The sequence below is a fragment of the Phyllostomus discolor genome, chromosome 11 (genome assembly GCF_004126475.2).
Source record: "Phyllostomus discolor isolate MPI-MPIP mPhyDis1 chromosome 11, mPhyDis1.pri.v3, whole genome shotgun sequence".
NCBI classification, from domain to species: Eukaryota; Metazoa; Chordata; class Mammalia; order Chiroptera; family Phyllostomidae; genus Phyllostomus; species Phyllostomus discolor.
In genome coordinates, this window is record NC_040913.2 from 82,851,614 (window position 1) to 82,871,765 (window position 20,152).

The following is a 20,152-nucleotide window of genomic DNA, read 5'->3' on the forward strand; positions in this document are numbered from 1 at the left end:
CCCTATCAGCCGAAGAAAAGTGGAAAGTCACGGGTATTTATCATGATACAGAAGAGCGAGAAGACTGGCGCTCACTGACACTTTTCTGCCCTGTCCCCAGTGTGTCGCAGCTAACAGATATGAACGAGCAGGAGGAGGTACTGCTGGAGCAGTTCCTGGCTTTGCCGCAGCTGAAGCAAATCATTAGTGACAAGGATGACTTAGTAAAAAGTATCGAGGAGCTGGCAAGTACGTCTTCCCTTGTTTCTTACATTTCTTAAGAAAAAATGTCATTTTTACCTAGAAATAAAACAGAAATTTATCTTACAGGAAAAAATTTGCTTTTGGAGCCCAGCTTGGAAGCCAAAAGGCAAACTGTTTTAGATAAGGTGAGTTCTCGTTTTGAAGAAATTCGTGTGATTTAAAATGGAAGAAAACAGCATGTGCATTTTCTCTTTCAGTATGAACTGCTTACACAGATGAAATCCGCTTTTGAAAAGAAGATGCAGAGGCAGCATGAGCTCAGTGAGGTAAGGCTGGGCGGCTCCTCCCCTTTACCGTGAGCATTTTCAGTCTGAGTTTGTGTGTCAGCCGCGTTCTCACTTTCGTTTTTGCCAGAAAGCGTGTATTAGGAGTCTGACTTTATACGGCGCGATAACTTTAAATGCTGATGAACAGCTCCCAGTTATGAGGCATTATAAGTCATTTGTGCTCACATAAGAGCTTATTTGGTTCCCAAACAGAAAAGTGTTAAGAGCCCTTTAAATAACTTTTCAGGGAAAGTTATTATAAAGCTGGTTTAAGTCTTGGAATAAAATGTACAAACAAAAAAACTTTAACTTTAGACTCACTTGTAAACTTCTGTATAGATAGATACCTTAGAAGAAAAGTGAGCAAATAGAAAAATACATAAATGTATAAATTCACCACAAGTAGTCAATTTTGTGCTAGAAATCTGTTTATATGAAAAATCTAAAGCATTTTTAAAACTTCACTTAGTTTTGAAAAACTGAATCTGTAAAAATGAGAATATAGGATGTTATCTGTATGTCATATCAGTAACATAGTTAACAATATTCTATTTCCTTTAAAATCAGCGTTTCTAGAAGGTAAATCCAATGTAATAAAACACAAAGCAGAAATAAAACAACAGCAAAAAATGATGGTAAAGGAGAATATAAATTTATAATGGATTTCAGATGTGGTCATTCTTTAGAATTAAATAATAGCTAACATTGAACAATTATTGTGTGTTTTGCATTGCACTAAGCAGTTGACACACTGTCCGTTATTTCCCCTAAACCTCTGAGGTGCAGGTATTACTGTTTTTCTGTTTTACAGGTAAACTGAGGAGAGGGATAATAAGTAACTTCCCTGAGCTCAGAGTCAGGAATCAAACCGCCCTCCCTCCCTCTTAGCGCGGAGCTCGGAGCGGCCAGCTGCAGTCCTGATCGCACATTTGAGCTTGGTAGACGCTGAAGGAGCTTTTCCCGACAGTCGGCACCATGCCTTGTCCAGCTTCTTAGTAAAGCTAGGAAACTTTGCCCGGTAGCCTAAAAGAAGACTTGAGTAATTGAAGCAACATGGAATATTCATGGGCTGAAAGCTTTAATATTATAAAGACTGCATTCTCTTCAAAATAACCTGAAAATTTAATATGCTTACAATAAAAAATCCCAAGAGTATTTTTTAAAAAATTTTTGACTGATTTATTCTGAAGTTTATTGGAAACACCGAGTGGGTAAGCGTAGCCAGGAGAGCTTGAACAGAAAGGAACAGTGAGGACGACCTCCCTTGCCCAGCACCAAAGTACGTGGTACAACAGCACCGTTTAAACAGGAGAGCAGTTTTGTGAGAAGAGAGAAACAGTTCCGTGGAACAGACTCGTGGGTATATGTGAAATTAGGAGCAACTGAGGATTTAGTGAATATAATTGGCCATCCATTTAGGAAAAAGATTCCTACATCATACCATCACAGTAACATATGCTGCAGGGGTGTCCAGCCTGCGGCCCGCAGGCCACGGGCGGCCCAACAAAAAACCTTCAGGTTACTTAACACCTTTTTTTTTTTTTTTTGCATCAGTTTTCATTAGTGTTTGTGTATTGAATGTGTGGCCCAAGACAGCTCTTCCAGTGTGGCCCAGAGACACCAAAAGGTTGGACACCTGTGCTAGAGTATTTAACTAGAAACCATACAGTTGTGAAAGGCAAACTGTCTCCTAGAATTTTTTTTAAAGGTTTACGTAGGAAAAACCCTTTGTAGGCAGGAGCATAAAAGAAAGAACTGATGTTTAAAAGTTTATATAAATTTAAACCTTGTTATATTGAAGATCTAAAGTCAAAACTGAAGAAAAGGGAACAAGCACTTCTCACATGTATGACAAATACGAATGCCAGTGGTCCATAAATACCCCTACAAATAAGCAAAAGAACAGGAAACTCACAAAAGGAGAAATAGGAATGTCCAATAAGTGTTTTGGTGTAACAGTTATTCTGCCTCCTGGACCACTTACATAAAAATCACTTGAAGCAATTCTTGAAATGCTTAAAAAAAAATTTTTTTAAAAACATAGTTCCTAAGCTCTTCTCTGGATGTTCACAGATGAGGAATCTTCTACACTCTGGAGTGTGGAAACCACTTCACCAGACCCCTGATGCCAGGAGTCCAGGAACCTGTCCCGCTTTGTTCCCCCACTAGACCCAGCACCTGGTCCGGTGCTTGACACGTAGTGGGCGCTCGATAAATAGTGTAAGCAACAAGTGAAGTAAGCATTTAAAAAGATGCTCGACCTTCTGATGATAATAAGCAAAATTACAGCATCTGTGTAAGCCAAACTTGTAAAGGTAGATAACCATTGTTGGCAAGAGTGCTAAGAAAACGGTGCCTTCTTGTACATTCCTGTGCGTGATGTATGATGACGAGTCTACTGCCTCATGCCCACTAAGGTGACTAGTATTAAAAATAGATTTAGTTCCTATACTTAGTTCTTGGATTCATTTTGAGTTAACTTTTGCATGAGGTAAGGTAGGGGTTCAGCTTCCTTCTGCATGTGGATTCCCAGTTTATCCAGTACCAGGAGTTTCAAGTACTGGTTCAGCGGGCTGTCCTTCCCCGCTGAACGGGCTTGGCACACATTATGAAAATATTTGGCCGTGTATCTGAACGGCTATTGCTTTGTCTTTCCATTGTTTTATGTCCTCTTCAATTTCTTTCAGCAGTGTTTTGTAGTTTCACCTCTTTGGCTAAATTCAACCCCATGGCTTTTGTCATAGTTTGTTCAGCCCACATTCAAGGGGCGGAAGATTACCTGAGGGCAGAAAGTACCAGGCGTTGGGGTTCACTGGGGACTGCCCTAGGGGGTGCCTGCCACAGTGGTCTGAATACTGAATTCCCAGGGAGGACAGTGATTTGCCCAGTTTCTTTCATTTCACAGTTTGCAGCCCGTGGGTCGGGCTGTCTTGTGTTGGGCACCCACCTGTATCCAGAGCAGAGGGCCTGGCGGTGGCAGGCGTGCTCAGAAGGAGCCTGTGTGGCACACACAGTGGACTGCTTCTCCCTGGCTCTGCCTCGGTTCTCCCTCTCTGAGGGCTTTTCCTGATCGTCATGAACTAATACAGCACCTGGGGTTTTTTTTTCAGAGCTGTAGTGCGAGTGCCCTACAGGCAAGATTAAAAGTAGCTGCACACGAAGCTGAGGAAGAATCTGATAACATTGCTGAAGATTTCTTGGAGGGAAAAACTGAAGTGGATGATTTTCTGAGTAGCTTCATGGAAAAGAGAACAGTATGTAACACTCTTCAGTTGAGGACGAGTGGCAGCGTAATATCAAATTAAGTATATTCATGAGTAAAGCAATGTCAGCACGTTACTGAGCTGCAGTTTTGAGTGCCATGAAAGGAAACTGAGGAGCCTCTGTTGAGAAGGATAGCAGCATCCTGCTGTCACTTTAAATCTGCTTGTTGTGAGTACACAGGCAGGTAAATCAAATAACAGTTCTGTTTCAGAACCGGCAGTGTCTGTGTCATTCTGTAGTAAATGTCGTGGATCGGCACAAGTGTAGTCTTCATAGTTGTAGTGTGCTCCTGAACAGCCTGCTCCACGAGCTACTTTAAGAGAGAACGTGTTACAGAGATTAATTTTTTAAATATTATTAAGAACATTCTGGAATAGTTTCTGTTTGATGATTATTTCCATTATATTTAAATAAAAATCAAAAAGTCTGCTTAGCAGTATTGTGCCCTTTGATGGAGTTCTACATATTTACCTAATTCCTCTGAAACCTCGCCTTTTAGCCCTGGCCAGTGTGGCTGAGTTGGTTAGAGGAGAGTCCTGTAACTGACAGTTTGTGGGTTCAATTCCTGGTTAAGGCATAATGCCTAGCTTGCGAGTTAGATTCCTGGTCCGGGCTCCTATGGGAGGCAACCAATCAATGCTTCTCTCTTGCATCGATGTTTCTCTCCCTTTCTCCTTCCCTTTCTTTCTAGAAGCAGGGGAAAAATGTCCTCAGTAAGGGTAAACAATTATAATAATAATTAATAAAAATAACCTTTTGTCACTAAACTTGTAAAACATATGTACTGTGTATATACATGCCTGTTCTGTTCAGGACAGTGGGGCAGGTTTTGTTATCCTCAGTTTCCATGGGAGAAAGTGGAAGCTCAGGGACATTAACAGCTATGGTTACAGCATCAGTGTAAGTGGCGTTGATATTTCCTCTGTTGTTCTTCGGTACCATATAACTGTACCTTGGAGTTTTCATTTGTTAGCTTCCCTAGTTAGCAATATTAGGACTTATTTTTGTGTTTGTAAAACACAGATATTTGATATTACATAGAACTAATATAAAGCATCAGTTTGTTTTATATTCTGGAAGTTTACGGGTAAAGGTTTTTTGCCAAAATTATTTTTTAGCTCTTAAATTCTGAACTGCCTTAAACATGCAAAACTTAAATGTACATAGGTTAAAAGGGTCTTACTTAGAATTCTTTCGTAATGTAGCCAGTAGTAGGCATGCTGCTGGAGAAGTGACTGGTGTCTGAAATACTTTCTCTCCCAGATTTGCCACTGCAGAAGAGCCAAGGAAGAGAAGCTGCAGCAGGTGATGGCGGTGCACAGCCAGTTCCACGCTCCGCTGTAGGTGAGTCATATGCCCGACGGTGCGCGTCTCCAGGCTGTTGCCTGGCTGCCCTTGGATGTAATCACAGGAGCCTCTCCCACCAGCTTTAAGTGTCATGTTGCCATTACAGCTCTTACGCTATGTAACATGTAGCATATTTCCCCTTATGTGTTAGGCATAATGTTAGATTAGAAGTATATAGCCAATAGAAACCTTTTGGATATTTTCTTAGTATGATGTTGACTTAAATGAAAGTTTTTTGCGACATCGATAGCTATTATTTATTGTAAACTATAATTAGTCCCTTTCTCTCAGCTTTGTGGCATTATACCATGCCCTCAGTAGTCTTGTTTGTCATTTCTTCCTTTAAAATGAACTTCCAGCCTGTCTCTCTTCCGTCTCACACCAGGGTTATTCCAGTAACACCCTTGCCAGTGCCCTGACCTTGGCGTTCCTCCCTCCCGCACAGGACTGGCAGGCTCACCTGCCCGCAGCACCGCCGGATGCCCTGGTCTCTCCGCTCTAGAACCTGTGCCGGCCGCCTACGATGACAGTGGCAGCACCATGTTTTTCTCTCTGGTTTAAAGTCTGCTGTAGTCTGACACATACTTGAGATTATCCGTTTTAATTTTCCACATCTTCCCTGATGCTGTCGCACGTGTCACGTTCTTTTGTCTACATCATGTTTCTGTTCATGGCTTTTCTTGATCTCCAGACGGCCTTCCCTTCCCTCTCCATCTGCCTTGTCCAGGGAGTGATTCCCGCCCCAGCGAGTTTTAAGTAAAAAGCCGTGTCCCTGGGTAGCGTTGGGATACAGAACCGAGCCAAGTACAAGGAGTGGAGCTCAGCCACCCAAGAGAAAACATGACCAGAGGCTACAGCAGTCAGGGCTGCTTCTCTCTCCCTCTCTCCCCCTTTCCAGGACGGCTGGGTTCTCAGTCCTGCATCCGCTTTTTCCTCTTCGGAGAGCCTTTCTGTACCACACTGCACAGGCCTCAGCCACTGCTGCCCACAGCCTGCTCTTAACAGTCCAGGCAGCCGGTGGGGGCCGACAAGGGGCTCGCCGCAAGTCCCTGGGAGGGCACTGGCCCAGGCTGGGGGTGTCCATCCTGACTCAGCAGTTTGGCTTGGAGATGGGTGTCACGTGGTCCTCTGCCCACTCGACTGGGCTGAAGGAGTGGACTTTGAGAAGGGAGCACGAGAAGGTCCCTAAAAGGGGGAGCAGACAACAGGGAAGGAAATAACAGGCGTTTCTGTCCCCAGCTCGTCTGCCCCTTCTCTCATTCTTGCTGTGTTTGCGATTAGTGCCAATGTTGAACTGTTTTATATCTTGCTTTACAAATCATACCTCAGTCCCTGAGGGCACGGGTTGACTTGTAATATCCAGTGTGTGTCTCTCAGAGGTCGAGAAGACAGTGGGCACTGAGTAATTGCTTGTTTATATGAACATGCCAGAATCCTTCCCCCACCTCTTTTCCCTCATGGTCAAGTTATCTTTTTCTAGGTCAGCCTTAATGGGAAGAGGATGGAAAGGGATGCAAATTTATTGTCTTAAATGAACTCTTAAGGGTTTTTTAAATTTTCTTTTCTTTCCAGATTCTCCTGAGAACATGAACTGCCAAGAGAGGAATGGGACACATGACTGAGCACATTTGTATTTGTGATTTGCAAATTGGCATTCATCACAGCAGCTGAATTCATGGATTCACTGTATAGGTCGTATACAGAACTGAGACTGATTTTGTACAGATCAGAATGATTGCTATGATCTTGACTCTGAGAAATTTTTCTGCACTATTTGCACTAAAAATGTTTATTTATTATGGATAAATCCTATCATATTTAAGTTCCACTGCTGTTCCTCTCTTATTATTGATTAAATAATTCTGCATGTAATTTAGCTAGTTTTCACATTTTATAAAATTACTTCATTTAAATTTGTATTTTTAATTTGAATCTGCCTCATTTCTTTATCAGAAATGGTCTGTTTCCTCTCAACTTTTTATGAAAAAAATAACTTTTCAGACTGTAGAAGGACTCTTTATTTTTCCTCATTCTTTGTGGATAAACAAACTTTCAAAAACAATATCTTTTAGATATTCCTAGTGTCAGTAAACATTAAACCTGCCAATGTGCCATCTCAAGAAAGTAACTTTTAATACGTACAATAAATCAAAAGAATAAACCAGCTGCTTTTATACCTTGTTTTATTTTTAAAATTAAAGATGCATTTAAGAAGCAATACAGGCAAATAAATATTTCACCTACTAGAAAAAAATTGCCATTCACTTAAATTAGTCCAACATAAACTTTCATGCTAATTTTTTAATATAAAGTATGCGATGTGGTCAGATAAGGATAGGCTGTGTAAATACTAATGTTAAGGCTAAAAAATCATCTTTGTTAATGAATAGTTAATCTGGACCTAAAAAAAAAATCAGTGAAATTTTCTGACCTTTATTGTGTTAGCTTTTCATCAGAGAAAAGCTATACTAATAAATAAAATTGATATTTAACATTTAGAAAGTTCGATTTTAATTAATTAGATTTTCCATTTATCTTCTACTATGTTCAGCAGCTTGCTTCTATTCCACGTTACAGAGTGCACACATTTTATGGGTAGCTAGCTGTGAAAGGCTAAGTAGGGAGGAAATGGTGAACCGTATACCTGAGGCTTGGTACTGTAGTGTTTACGTCACGGAACCACCTAGCGCGTCCCTTTGTTTAACTTTCATCCCAATGTGATCGCCATCTCACACACCAGCACACAGCACCGTTTGTCTTCATGTCTCTGTTCACCTGTAACATGTGTTTGGCAATAGAGCTTTAGGAAAAACGCAATCATTTTCGTAGACTTGAAGTATACTGAACACTTGGTCTGTGCTGATGGAGGGCAAGTGTTCACGTGGAGCATAACGGTGTACTTTGGGTGAAGAAATTCTCTTTCATTAATCACCTGTCTTCTTCACACTGTGCTAAGGGGGTGCCGTTTGATCCTCAGAATGACCAGACGAGGAAGGTAGAATAACTACTCTGGATTTCTATTTTTTTTTTAATAAAAGATTTTATCTATTTATTTTTAGAGAGAGAGGAAGGGAAGGAGAAAGAGAGGGAGAGAAATATCAGTGTGTGGTTGCCTCTTGCACACCCCCTTTTGGGGACCTGGCCCACAACCCAGGCAAGTGCCCTGATTGGGAATTGAACCGGCAACCCTTCGGTTCGCAGCCTGTGCTCAGTCCACTGAGCCACACCAGCCAGGGCCTACTCTGGATTTCTAGATGAGCGAGGTAAGTGTCTCAAGTCCGTGACGGAGTCTCCTGGGTACTCAGGAACTTTCCTTGCCGCACCAGCCAGCAGAGCGTCAGCCCTCCCTGCAGTCACTGCAGTGGACGGAGGGTACAACAGACCGTACTGCAGACAGGGAGCTTTGCTCTAAACCAGGGAGACCCTAGAACAAGACACCAGAGGTCCAGAGCCATCCTGAAAGGACATCAGTGCATTTATTTGATCTGCTAATTTTATTAAGTACCTACTTCAGTGAGGCAAGTATATATAGTATTGTGGAAATAGTATATAACTGGAGGTTTAAGTGCTTTATCTTCCCCTCAACAAAAAGAAATTTTTTTGTATAGTCTCTTCAATCACATAAGTAATTTGTTTCAATGTTTTGTCCTTTAAACTTGAACTCTTTCAGTTTTATTCTGTACTGGTTAACATAGCTTGGTTTCTCCTTCCAAAATTAATTGATTGGATAACCTCCATACAACCCAGTTATTAAGAAGAGGAGTTGGATCGTCACTGTCTGCCCTTAACAAACAGACACATCAGGTCAGATACAGGTTATGTCGGTCACCCAGGATGAAAAAGGTCTGCATTTGACTATGTCTGCATGAATTTTGGTTCTGTTACTACAACAGGAATTAAGGGACTTTTCTTATAATTTTATATCTACATTGTTTTCTTGTAAGTGGCCATGCTGGAGAAGCAGTGCCAGAGAGGGGGCAGTGCCTGACGAGGCAGGAATTCTGATTCTACTTTAACGTGTAATGAAAGGCCAGAGGACGGAAGTCGGAGTAGTGGAGGCTTAGGAGTTACTAGATTATTCCGAGGGGAGATTGTCATGGGTAGACATGTAAAGGCTCATATATCAAAATAGGAGGACGTTCTCTAAATAAAATGAAATACTTAAATGAGATATGTTTCAAAGTTGGAATATTTTCTAGGAATAAACTAGGAACTTCATATTGGAATAGAGGTAAGTTTGCCCGTAACTTATATGCTTAAATTAAAGGACAGCTCCGATTAATTTCCAAGGAAAGAAACTGATTGTGTGCTTTTAAAGAACAGAAGTATGTGTCAGAGTTTTCCTTCTCTTCACCTCTTGTATTCTAAAAATGTCCCTTTATCTATGGCTGGATTATGATAAAAATTCTCACCTACTTCATATCACTGAATTTACCTGATTATAATGAAATACTGTCATTTGAGCTCTAAGTAGTACTCGTTAAGTAATTTGCCTTGGTTAGTTTTACATTGGTTTATCCCCTATGTTTCAAACCAACAGCCTGGAGTAAAACACTTCCTGGTTGATGTTTGATTGGAAACAAGAATGTACTGTTAGAGGTTTTAGTCTCGTCAAATCGGCTGTATTCTTTCAAGTCCCTGTGAAAGCACAGCAACGTTTAACAAGCAATAAATGTAACCTTTTACATAAATTTCAGTATTAGGTTTACTCTTAATAGGTAGTCTGAATGAATATATATGTAAATTATGTTTTGTAAGATGTTTGAAAATCTGAAAAAACAGTTTGTGTCTGATGTGAGAAACATCACATTAAAGAATTAAATTTTAAAAGATCAAACATTTATCCTATTTATTTTTCAAAATAAATGCATAGTTCTGTTTGGTAGATTTGTGGTGTCGTTCTTTAAAAATGTATTATTATGCCTGGCTGGCGTAGCTCAGTGGATTGAGTGTGGGCTGCGAACCAAAGTGTCGCAGGTTCAATACCAGTCAGGGCACATGCCTGGGTTGCAGGCCATGACCCCCAACAACCGCACATTGATGTTTCTCTCTCTTTCTCCCTCCCTTCCCTCTCTAAAAATAAATAAAATCTTTTTAAAAAGTTCTTTAAAATGTATTATTATGTACTTTTGTAGATGGACACTGCCAAATGGAAGAAATTAAAGTCAGTCCTCAGTACTAGGCAAAGAGGCTTCTAGGAGTTGATAACTACAAGAAACGCATGAAGTCAGCTATGTCTTGGTAATGCAAAAGCCATTACCACTGCATCCTAAGTATTTACCATTCTCAAGGTATTCCCTACTCCATACACTGTATTGCAGAAAAAGAATAAACATTCCTGTATTTCATTTGGAACTCCTCAGTAGAGCATGCTCATATTTTGAATTCTAAAACAATTATACTTGCTTTATTTACATGGACAGAGTATTTTATATTAGAAGTTTCTAACATATTAAAGTTCTATTTTTAAAGCATAATTAACATAATTACAATTACTGTGTTATTTCATATATATATACACATTGCTATACTCCCTCCAAATCTTTCATACTAAAGATTTCAGCAGGAAGAGGACCAAAAAAAGTTTGTTTTCAGCATTGTAGCTCTCCTGCCCTTTCATTTTCCCCAGTTTTATTGAGATATAATTGACATGCATCACTGTATAACTTTAAGGTACACACAGCCTAATAGTTTGACCTACATATATTGTGATTACCGCATTAAGTTTATTTATTATCCATCATCTCATAGACACAATAAAAAGTAAAAAAAGAAAAAGATTGCTTCCCTTGTGATGAGAATTCTCAGGATTTACTCTGTTAACAATTTCCATGCATGTCATACAGCGGTGTCCGCTGTGGCCCCCATGCTGTATATCACATCCCTGGTACCCACTTGTCTTGTAACTGGGAGTCGGTGCCTTCCGGCCACCTTTCTCCAGTTCCTTCTCCCCCAGCCCCCACCTCTGCTAACCACAAATGGGGGGGGGGGGTCCTTTTAAATTCACATCTGAGGTCATACACTATTTAGTGTCTGTCTTTCTCTGATATATTTCATTTAGCACAGTGTACTCAAGGTCCATCCACACTGTCACAAATGGCAGCATATCCTCATTTTTATGTCTGAGGAGTATTTCATTGTGTGTGTATATATATATATATAAAATATACTGTAGCTTTACACTTCCATCTGTCGATGGACCTTAGGGTTTTTCCACGTCTTGGGTATTGTAAGTAAAGCTGCTGTGAACGTGGGGTGCTGTGGGTGCCTTTTTGAGTTCAGTGTTTTTGTTCCCTTTGAACATGTACCCAAGACGGAGCTGCGGGATCGTATGGATCCAGCACCTCTATTTCTAAGTTTTAGTTTTCTGAGGATCCTAGTTTTAATATTTTGAAGATTTTCCATACTGTTTTTCCATAGTGGTTATACCAGTTTATATTCTCACAGTGGAAGTTCTCTTTCCTCCACATCCTTGCTAACATTTACTTCATATCTTTTTGATGATCGCTGTCCTAATAGATGTGAGTTGGTATCCTATGTATCAACAGTTTCGATTTGCATTTCCCTAATGCCTCGTGATGTTGAGCATCATTTCATGTAACTGTTAGTCTTCTACATATCTTACTTGGAAAAATGGCTGTTAAGGGTTTTGCCCATTTTTTAATTAGATTACTTGGTTTTGGCTATTGAATAGCATAAGTTTACTATATATTTTGGATATTAACTTCTTATGGCTTGCATAAACTTCTTCCCATTCCGTAGGTTGTCTTTTCATTCTGTTGTCTTCTGCTCTGCAGAAGCTTTTCAGTTTGACGCAGCCCTACTTGATAATTTTTGCTTTTGTTGCTGTTTTAGGTGTCATATCCAAAAACTCATTGCCAAGACTAACTTAGGGAGCCTTGTTTCTGTGATTTAATGCCAACACCATACTGTTTGGATTACTGTAGCTCTAGGGTAAAGCTTAAAATCAGAAAGTGTGATTCAGAACAAGTGTGATGCCTCCTTTGTTCTTTCTCGGGATCACTCTGGCAGTTTGGGGCCTTTTGTGGTTCTACATAAGTTTTAGATTGTTTTTCCTACTATAAAAAAATGTCATTGGAATCTTGATAGAGATTGCATTGAATCTACAGATGCCTTTGGTAATATGGACATTTTAACAATATTATTTCTTTCAATCAATGAATATTTATTTGTAATTTGTACTGTCTTCAATTTCTTTCATCAGTGTCCTTTAGTTTCAGAGAAAAAAATCTTTAGTGTCCTTGGTTAAGTTTATTTCTAAGTATTTTGATGCAGTTGTAAATGAGATTGTTTTTCTTTTTCAGCTAAGTCTTTGGTAGTGTATAGCAATGGTACTGATTTTTCTATGTTAATTTTGTGCCCTGCAGTTTTACTGAATTAGGGCCAACAGGGTTTTGGGGGCAGTTTCTTTGGTTGTCAGTGTTTTTTCTGTGTATAAAATTGAGTCATCTGCAAATAGAGACAGTTTTCCTTTTTCTCAATTTTGATGGCTTTTATTACTTTTCCTGTGTGAAAGCTCTGTGGAGAACTCCAGCACTGTGGTTGACTGTAAGTGAGTTTGAGCGCCCTTGACTTACGTTTCATCTTCAAGGAAAAGCTTTCACCCTCTCACTCTGGAGTGCAGTGGCTGTGGGCTCATTGTATAGGCCTGTGTTAGGTTGTGGCACATCCCTTCCACGGGACGGATCGTGGACGGGTGTTGAATTTTGTCGAATGCTTTTTTTGTGTCTTTGAGATGCTATGATTTTTTTGTTTTATTTGACTAAGTGACATATCATATTGACTGATTTGTGTATGAACCGTCCTTGCATCCCAGGTATAAACCCCACTTGATCCTGGTGAATGAATCGTGTTGTGCGCTGCTGAGCTGGGTTTACTAGAACTTTATTAAGAATTTTTGCATCTATATTCATCAGGGATATTGGCCTGTAGTTTTTGTTTTGTTTTTTCTGGTAGTGTCTTTCTCTGTCTTTGGTATCAGGATAAGGCCTTATAAAATTTGGCAGTGTTTGATAGTGTTCTTCCTCTTTAATTTTTTTGGAAGACTTGGAGAGGGATTGGCATTAATTTTTCATTAAATGTTGGCTAAAAATTCACCACTGGAGCCATCTGGTCCTGGGCTTATCACCATTTGCTAGTAATTATTCTATTCAGACGTTCTATTTCTTCACTTAGTCTTGGTAGGTTGTTTCCTAAAAATTTTCCCGTTTCTTCCAGGTGGCTCAGTTTATTGGCATGCGGTTTTGACCCAAGCCAGCCCGTACCCCCAGTTCACTGGCTGAACTGGATGCTGGCTTGGCTCTGAGAGCAGTCAGCTGCGCCTACACACCTCTCAGCTCGAGAGTTGCTGGATAACACAAATTCCAGCTGTTCTCACCTGCCCTTCTTGTCAGATGGGGCCAAGGGCCAGCTCTCTGCAGTGGGCGGGGCTGTCTTCCTGGCTCCTACCTGGGCAGGACTGGTAGGGACCATTGCAGGCAACTCCAGAATTTTCCCAAACAGACTTTCTGGTCAAGAGGGACCAGGAGCCTTGATCGGCAGCAGGTGGGGATAGGGCTCAGCTCTTGCACCCAGGCAGGTGTAGACTAGCCCCTGGGGCAAAACTGCTCCTTTGGGAGCCGGAATTCCCCCATCACACTGTGCCACTGACCTGGCTGTGCAGAGGAGCGCAGCTGTTGGTTGGGGCTGCCTCGGGTCCTGAAGGCAGGAATTCTCCTCCAAGACCCAGGTGCTGATCGCTGGAAGCCCCTCCCCACTCCTCTGTCTCAGCCAGACTCCAGTGGTGCAGCCCACGGATTCCCCTGTGATCCCTGTGGGGCCAAACCAGAGCAGGGGCCCCCACTAACCACCCCCCAGACCAGGGAGGTTGGATGTTGCCCCTGGACACTCCATTCCCATTGGAGGGACTGGGGACTCAGGGGAGCCCTCCGCATGGGGCTGTGCCAGCCATGGGGAGGGGCAGCGCGGTCAGCGTGCAGCTGCTGCTCTTACCCTTCCAGTGCAGTTGTCCTGGTCTCTGTGGTGCAGGGGGTGTCTCAGCCTCAGCCTCAGCCTCACTCTCGAGCGCTGGGACTCCCTCAGAGGTACCTGCCCATAAATAGCTGTTAGCTCTTCTCCTGAAGGGGGTGGAGTCAGGAGTGACCTATGTTGCCATCTTGGGGACATCACTCCTCTCTGCCTTCTCTTTATTTTGTTCCTGTCTCAGCAAAATGTAATATATTATCCTATTTTAAAAATTTACACATTCAAAATACTGACATGGATTACACATAATGATTGAAAACTGTATAGCATGAATGATATTTTTCTCTGCCGAACAAGGCAATTTTTCTCCATTAAGTTTCTTCAGATCAAAAATTTAAATCACCCAGTAAAGTCCCATTTTTTATGAACAGACAGGGGAATGATTCTGCTTCAAACGTGCATTTCGGTAAAACATAAAAAGTTCCCAGAACTAATTCAGCAGTCAATGGTCATGAGATGTCACAATGTTATCTAAACCGAATGAACCAGTTACAATTTCTGAAATAACAGGTGACAACCGGTTAAAGGAAATGCCAGCCAGATGCTCGACCTGACTTGGGATTTCCCTCCTTGAAACGCTACTTGTTTACATTGTTCCCCTTCAGGGGTCAGGCCGGTGGTCGGGTGACACTGGTGATGTGGTCTCTGGAAGGGTAATCAAGGCTTGTTAACACAGCTGATACGACGTGAATTCATATTTAAGAACCAGATAGTAAATGTTGCTTCTATTTTATTAGGTATCAGCCCCATCTCAGAGGAAAAGGTGAGTTATAAGTTCTAGCATTTTGAAATGGTGAGGAGGAGAGTAAGAGATTCCAGAAAAAGGCAACAAAATTATAACAATTCAAACTATATTTGAATTGGAAACGTTACAGCAATCATGAAACCTGGAAGAGAAGCTTAAGCGGTTACCAAAAAACTCCTCCATAACAGAAATATATCTATTAACCAAAAAAGGGTACATCTCAACAGCGTCCTCTGTTCCTGGAAATATTTCTGACGGAGGATGGAAGATAACATCAGATGTGCCAGGAAACAACATCCGTGTCAGGAAGTGAACTGGGGGGAGGTTGACCATGGTCACAGGAGTGTGGGCAAGGGGCCAGGGCTGAGCTGAGCAGACGCACGTGGTGACGGCAGGTTTACGTTGGTGACCTCCGGGGCCGGGAGAGGTCATCGCTCCGCAGTGAGTGCAGCTTTCACAGTCTAGGATGATTTTTAAAAGGGGATCATGTCCTTACTATGGCTACTTCCTGTTCTTCAACATCTAAAGAAACTAAATTGGACTCCCCCCCACTTTTCATTTTTGCTGTATTTTCTACTTCTCGGTGACATGAATCATGTCTTGTTATTTTTCACCTTCCATTGCACCGTTCCCTTATTTTTGGAAAGTGCCTTTTGCATTGTCCCTTGTTTTGGACCCGCAGACGGAGGCCTCAGGCCGTGAGAAACACGGCCTCGTCGGAATCGCGGTCCTTGCCGCTGTCCTCGCTGGGCGCGCACTCGCCGCCGCTGGGCGAGCGGCAGCTCAGGTCCTCCACCCCGGACTCCTGGTCGCTGTTGTTGGCCGACAGGTCCGGGTCCGAGCTCTTCAAGTTGTCCTGGGTGAGAATCAGAGCAGAGTCCTCGTCGCCCTGCGAAGGGCTCCTGGACGGAAAGGATTTCGCGTTCCCGCTGTAGTCCTGGGGGGTGTTGGCGGTGCTGTGGTCGGAGGTGGAAAACCCGGGGTGTTTGCTGGCTTCACGCCGCTCGCTCCTCACGCCGGAGTGGTCTAACTGGACCCTCTGGATCTTCTCCAGCCTCTGAAAGGGAAATCACAATTTCGGGGAAATCGTAAAGGATGTGTCTTTTTTACATATGCATGCCTTACTATTGATTACTTTCCAGTTGGGTATAGTGTTAAGAACATGGGATTTAGATGGAATTGGGTTCCATTGTGAATTTTATGACCTTGGACAAAATAATCTGTTTCTGTGAAGCTTGTTTTCTTCCTCTCTAAGGACGGTAAAACCTGCCTGAGCATAGGTTTTCTGTGAAATGCAAAAACAGTAACATAAGTAAAGCGTCTGGTAATCAGTAATCATCCTTTCTATACCTACATGGTTGTATGTAGTGATTTTCATCCTGTGAGCTCAAAATCCATATTTTTAAAATCAGGAATAAGGTGGTATTTCATATTTTAAACTGAGATATAAGTCACCATAAAACTCACTGTTTTTAAAGTGTGCAAGGTTTTTAGTATATTCACAGGGTTATACAACAATTCACCACTATCTAATTCCAAAAGGTTTTAATCCTCGAAGAAAACCCCCATACCCATTAGCAATCACTCCCCAATCCCCTCTCCCCACAGTCCCTGGCAGTCTCTTGCCCACTTTCTATCTTCATGAATGTACCTAGACTGGATGTTTCATACAAGTGGAATCATACAGGGTGTGGCCTTTTGTGTCTGGGTCTTCCCTTAGCTTATGTTATGTGCAAAGTACTGTGCTGGGCGATATGAGGAACAGAGGTCCAGAGGGGCCAAGTTCATGTGATGCAGGAATTTGGAAGAGGCCACCATTATTGCAGAGGGTGGGGTGCCGCTGTTTGAGGGAAGAGATCAGAGTCAGACTCAGGGAGGGAGGAGGCTCTGACAGGCCTGAAGGCACTGAACTTGGGCACTGAAGGCTGGTTGGAGCTTTCTAGCTGGAGGGACAGCGAGAAGAAAAAGGGAGCAAGCAAGGCTGTGGGCGAGACGTAGAGAATGGTTAGTTGGGAGCAAGGGGAGCCGTGGAGAAGAGAGTGTAAGAGGCAGGTTAGACCGGAGTGTGGGAGAATCTCATGTGCCAGGCTGAGAGGGCATTTCATGTTCGTTACAAGGGGAAAAAAGTGAGAGGCTTTCATTACAGCACTTCTAGATAGGTGTGTTTTTTTTTTCATTAGTAGTATTTTAACACAAAGGATACTGGAATAGATTGATGGAATTCTCAGTTTTTCATAAAGCTTGGCTGTCTTTAGGAAGAATAAATAAAACTGGCCCTTCGATGGCATGCGTAGGCTTTACATGGCAAAGCTTTGATCTCAGCTCTGGAATGCTCAAGGCCTAACGGGTGTCTCCTGTTAGTTCTCTCTCCGTGTTCTCTAATTCAAGGTCTCCCAGCCCTGGTGACAAGTCACGGCAGTGGCACTCGAAACATTCTCCATCAGATTCTTGAGGCTTAAAGCCCAGGCATCTGGATTTTTTTATATTCTTATATAATTATTCTTAAAAGTGAAGAATAGCCCTGGCTGGCGTAGCTCAGTGGATTGAGCTCGGGCTGCGAACCAAAGTGTCACAGGTTCGATTCCCAGTCAGGGCACATGCCTGGGTTGCAGGCCACGGCCCCCAGCAACCACACATTGATGTTTCTCTCTTTCTCCCTCCCTTCCCTCTCTAAAAATAAATAAATAAATAAAATCTTTTTAAAAAGTGAAGAATAAAATTTTTCTGTAAGAACATATATCTGATTTTGGCCTCCACTTTGAATACCATAACTTTCATGAATTCTCCGGACAAAATCCAGTACTCCCGAGTATCTAACAAAGGAACCCTGACCTGCTGTCGGAACAGCCGGGTCTGGAATGCATGCAGGGCTACTTGGGTTTGAGCTTCGGGTGTCCAGGGGCTCGCCTGGCGGGGCTGTTTCCGGTTACCCACCGGCTGAAAACACGAGCTGTTTCTGGTGCTCCAGCTCACACACCCCGAGTCCTGGCAGGCCTCCACGGAGCAGGGACCGTCAAGAAATGAGCACAGAAAACAGAAGATGAACAAAAGCAAGTGGGTCTTACTTCTTCCAGGGCCTCTAGTTCCTCCTCCAGCTGCTGGCTCTCCTCCTTCACCGCCAGGAGGTAGTCCGTGACCGACTGGCGTGGCTGCAACCCCTTCTCGAAGCGGTTGTACATCCCACTCCAGAACCTGGGGGTGGGGGAGGGCGCCATGACGCCACCGTGTGACGCACTGTGTGCGTCACGCCCTCGGGCCTCCTCAGGTGGCTTTAATTCCTCCGTCCCACGCACCTGACGGTACCCAAACGCCAATTCCAGGCTCGGAAAAGCCACTAACTTAAGGTAGTAACTGCATGTTGATGTCGTCTTGTGTTAATAGACTTCTTTTGGGGAGAGTAAATTCATGAATTTGTATCTATGGTACTGAATCAGAAGACCTATAATTTCTAAAATTGAAATACTTCATGTTACTAGTTTCTTTTTTCCTGTTTTTTTTATTTTTAATAAAATGGCTCTTTGTTTTGAAGAAAACGTGTTAAATTAATGATTGTATTAACACTTCTAATCTTTAAGCTGCAAAAGGAATCTTAAATTTGAAGATTTTAGCTTGTTTTTAGCACAGCCGCCAAAAATTAACATTTGCATTTGCAATGAATGCTCCCTTTTTTGTCCTACACAATAATACAAACTGGAATGCAAATGAGAATAAAAAGTATTATCATAGGGATATTCCTAGATCCACACTTTACTTAAAAAAGTACTTTGAGGGCAGAAATAGAATCATTCATCAGTCTGTCCACAGTTCCAAGAACAGTGTTTGATCCTCCAAAATATATTTGTTGGCTGGCTACTGATAAGAAATTAATTACAGGACAATTGTTTGTAGTATGTCAACAGCTTTCAAAGCTACTCTTTTACACAAAACGTGGAGGCATTTTTTTTTAGTTATGATGGAATTAACATTTCACTATAAAATTCTGGGGAAATGATTAACTTGAGATCATTAAAAATAAAAACAAATCAAGGAATAAAATCTATAGAGGAAGAAAAGCCTTAAAATGAGTGTTGAGTGTAAGGAGGGAGAAGGAATGTGGTTCCTCAGTTTATTCTGTAAGTTGTTATGCGGATCCTGGAGTCACGCTTCTGCATCACACATCCCAGAGCAGAAGGCAAAGCACGAAATATACATGCTGGGTTCCCACCTAGTAGAATCTGTACGATGCCACCCTCCTCGCCTCATCCCAATATGTACAGTCTTAGATAACTTATTTCCACGGGGAAATAGTTCTACTCGGACTTGATTCAGCAGAGAAAGGGAGTAAACGAGGTCGTGACCACTAAACCTGTGAGTTCACGTTCACTTACAAGACACTTGCTTTATTCCGTCCATCTCTCCTTCCCTTTTTTCTCCCTCCTCCCCACCCTCTCTGTCACTCTTAAATTGGAACTGACACTTTAAGACATCATTATTACAGAACATCACTTCTAAGACAGTTCCCTACTTAGGGGGAAAGTCAAGGGAGAGAAGACATCAGGGCAGATCCTTATCATCCTCCTCTGGTGTATTTCGTGTCCAAAAATGCCTTGAAGCCCAGAGTTTCCTATCCTCTGGCCTCCAGTAGGAATCTGTGCTGGGATCCAAGGCCACGACCACAGCTAGCAGGGGCCCAGGGGCTTACGTACTTGTACGTGAAGTTGCATGGTGCTGCGGGGAGGCGGAGGGCTCCCTGGGCCTGGCTGTGGTCGGCTCTGAAGAGGGGGTTCGCGTAGTCGGCCCGGTTCTTCCACAGGTGAGCCCACAGAGAGTACGTTCGTTCCTGAATCCTGTGGCAAAGAAAGGAGGCCTGAAAAGGACCCGTCTTGGTTCTCAGAATACGTGATACTAAAGCTGGAAAGGGACCAGTAACTGTTATCTGAACACCCTGTTGTGTGTGTGTTCACGGTGCAGCGGCAGAACGCGGACCTCGGCTCCTCCTTGCTTTGCGTTGGCTTCAGCACGGTGCTGCTTCCTCCGGGGGTGCAAAAGACAACTGTGTCATTTTGTTTTTATCCCCGAATAGTCATTAAACTTTGACTATTCACCAGGTACTATTTACGTGCTTCGTATGTTTTCTCATTTGATCCTCAGTGACTTCCTGTGAGATGTGTCTATTTTCAAGGTCAGGAAACTGAGGCTGCAGGAGATTGAACAGTTTCCCAAAGTCGCAGAGCTAGTGGGTGGGAGAGCGGGGATTCAAACC

General features: G+C 42.5%; 2 protein-coding genes across 3 annotated transcripts in view; one reads left to right on the forward strand and one right to left on the reverse strand.

Annotated features, from left to right (window-relative positions):
* The window catches only part of VPS37A (VPS37A subunit of ESCRT-I), a 30,632-nt gene extending 21,488 nt beyond the window's left edge, over window positions 1-9,144 (forward strand). Inside the window, exons 7-12 of one of the 2 annotated variants that reach the window (XM_028526300.2) lie at window positions 101-228; window positions 310-368; window positions 441-509; window positions 3,620-3,763; window positions 5,037-5,117; window positions 6,693-9,144. In XM_028526300.2, coding sequence (XP_028382101.1) covers window positions 101-228; window positions 310-368; window positions 441-509; window positions 3,620-3,763; window positions 5,037-5,117 — 481 coding nt within the window. In that variant the 3' untranslated portion in view covers window positions 6,693-9,144. The other variant, XM_036011683.1, reaches the window with a different exon arrangement.
* Window positions 9,145-14,998: 5,854 nt separating this feature from the next.
* The window catches only part of MTMR7 (myotubularin related protein 7), a 77,549-nt gene continuing 72,395 nt past the window's right edge, over window positions 14,999-20,152 (reverse strand). Inside the window, exons 12-14 of the mRNA XM_028526546.2 lie at window positions 19,596-19,736; window positions 17,976-18,102; window positions 14,999-15,967 (exon numbers count right to left, since the gene is read on the reverse strand). Coding sequence (XP_028382347.1) covers window positions 15,602-15,967; window positions 17,976-18,102; window positions 19,596-19,736 — 634 coding nt within the window. The 3' untranslated portion in view covers window positions 14,999-15,601. The remainder of the gene's footprint in view (window positions 15,968-17,975; window positions 18,103-19,595; window positions 19,737-20,152) is intronic.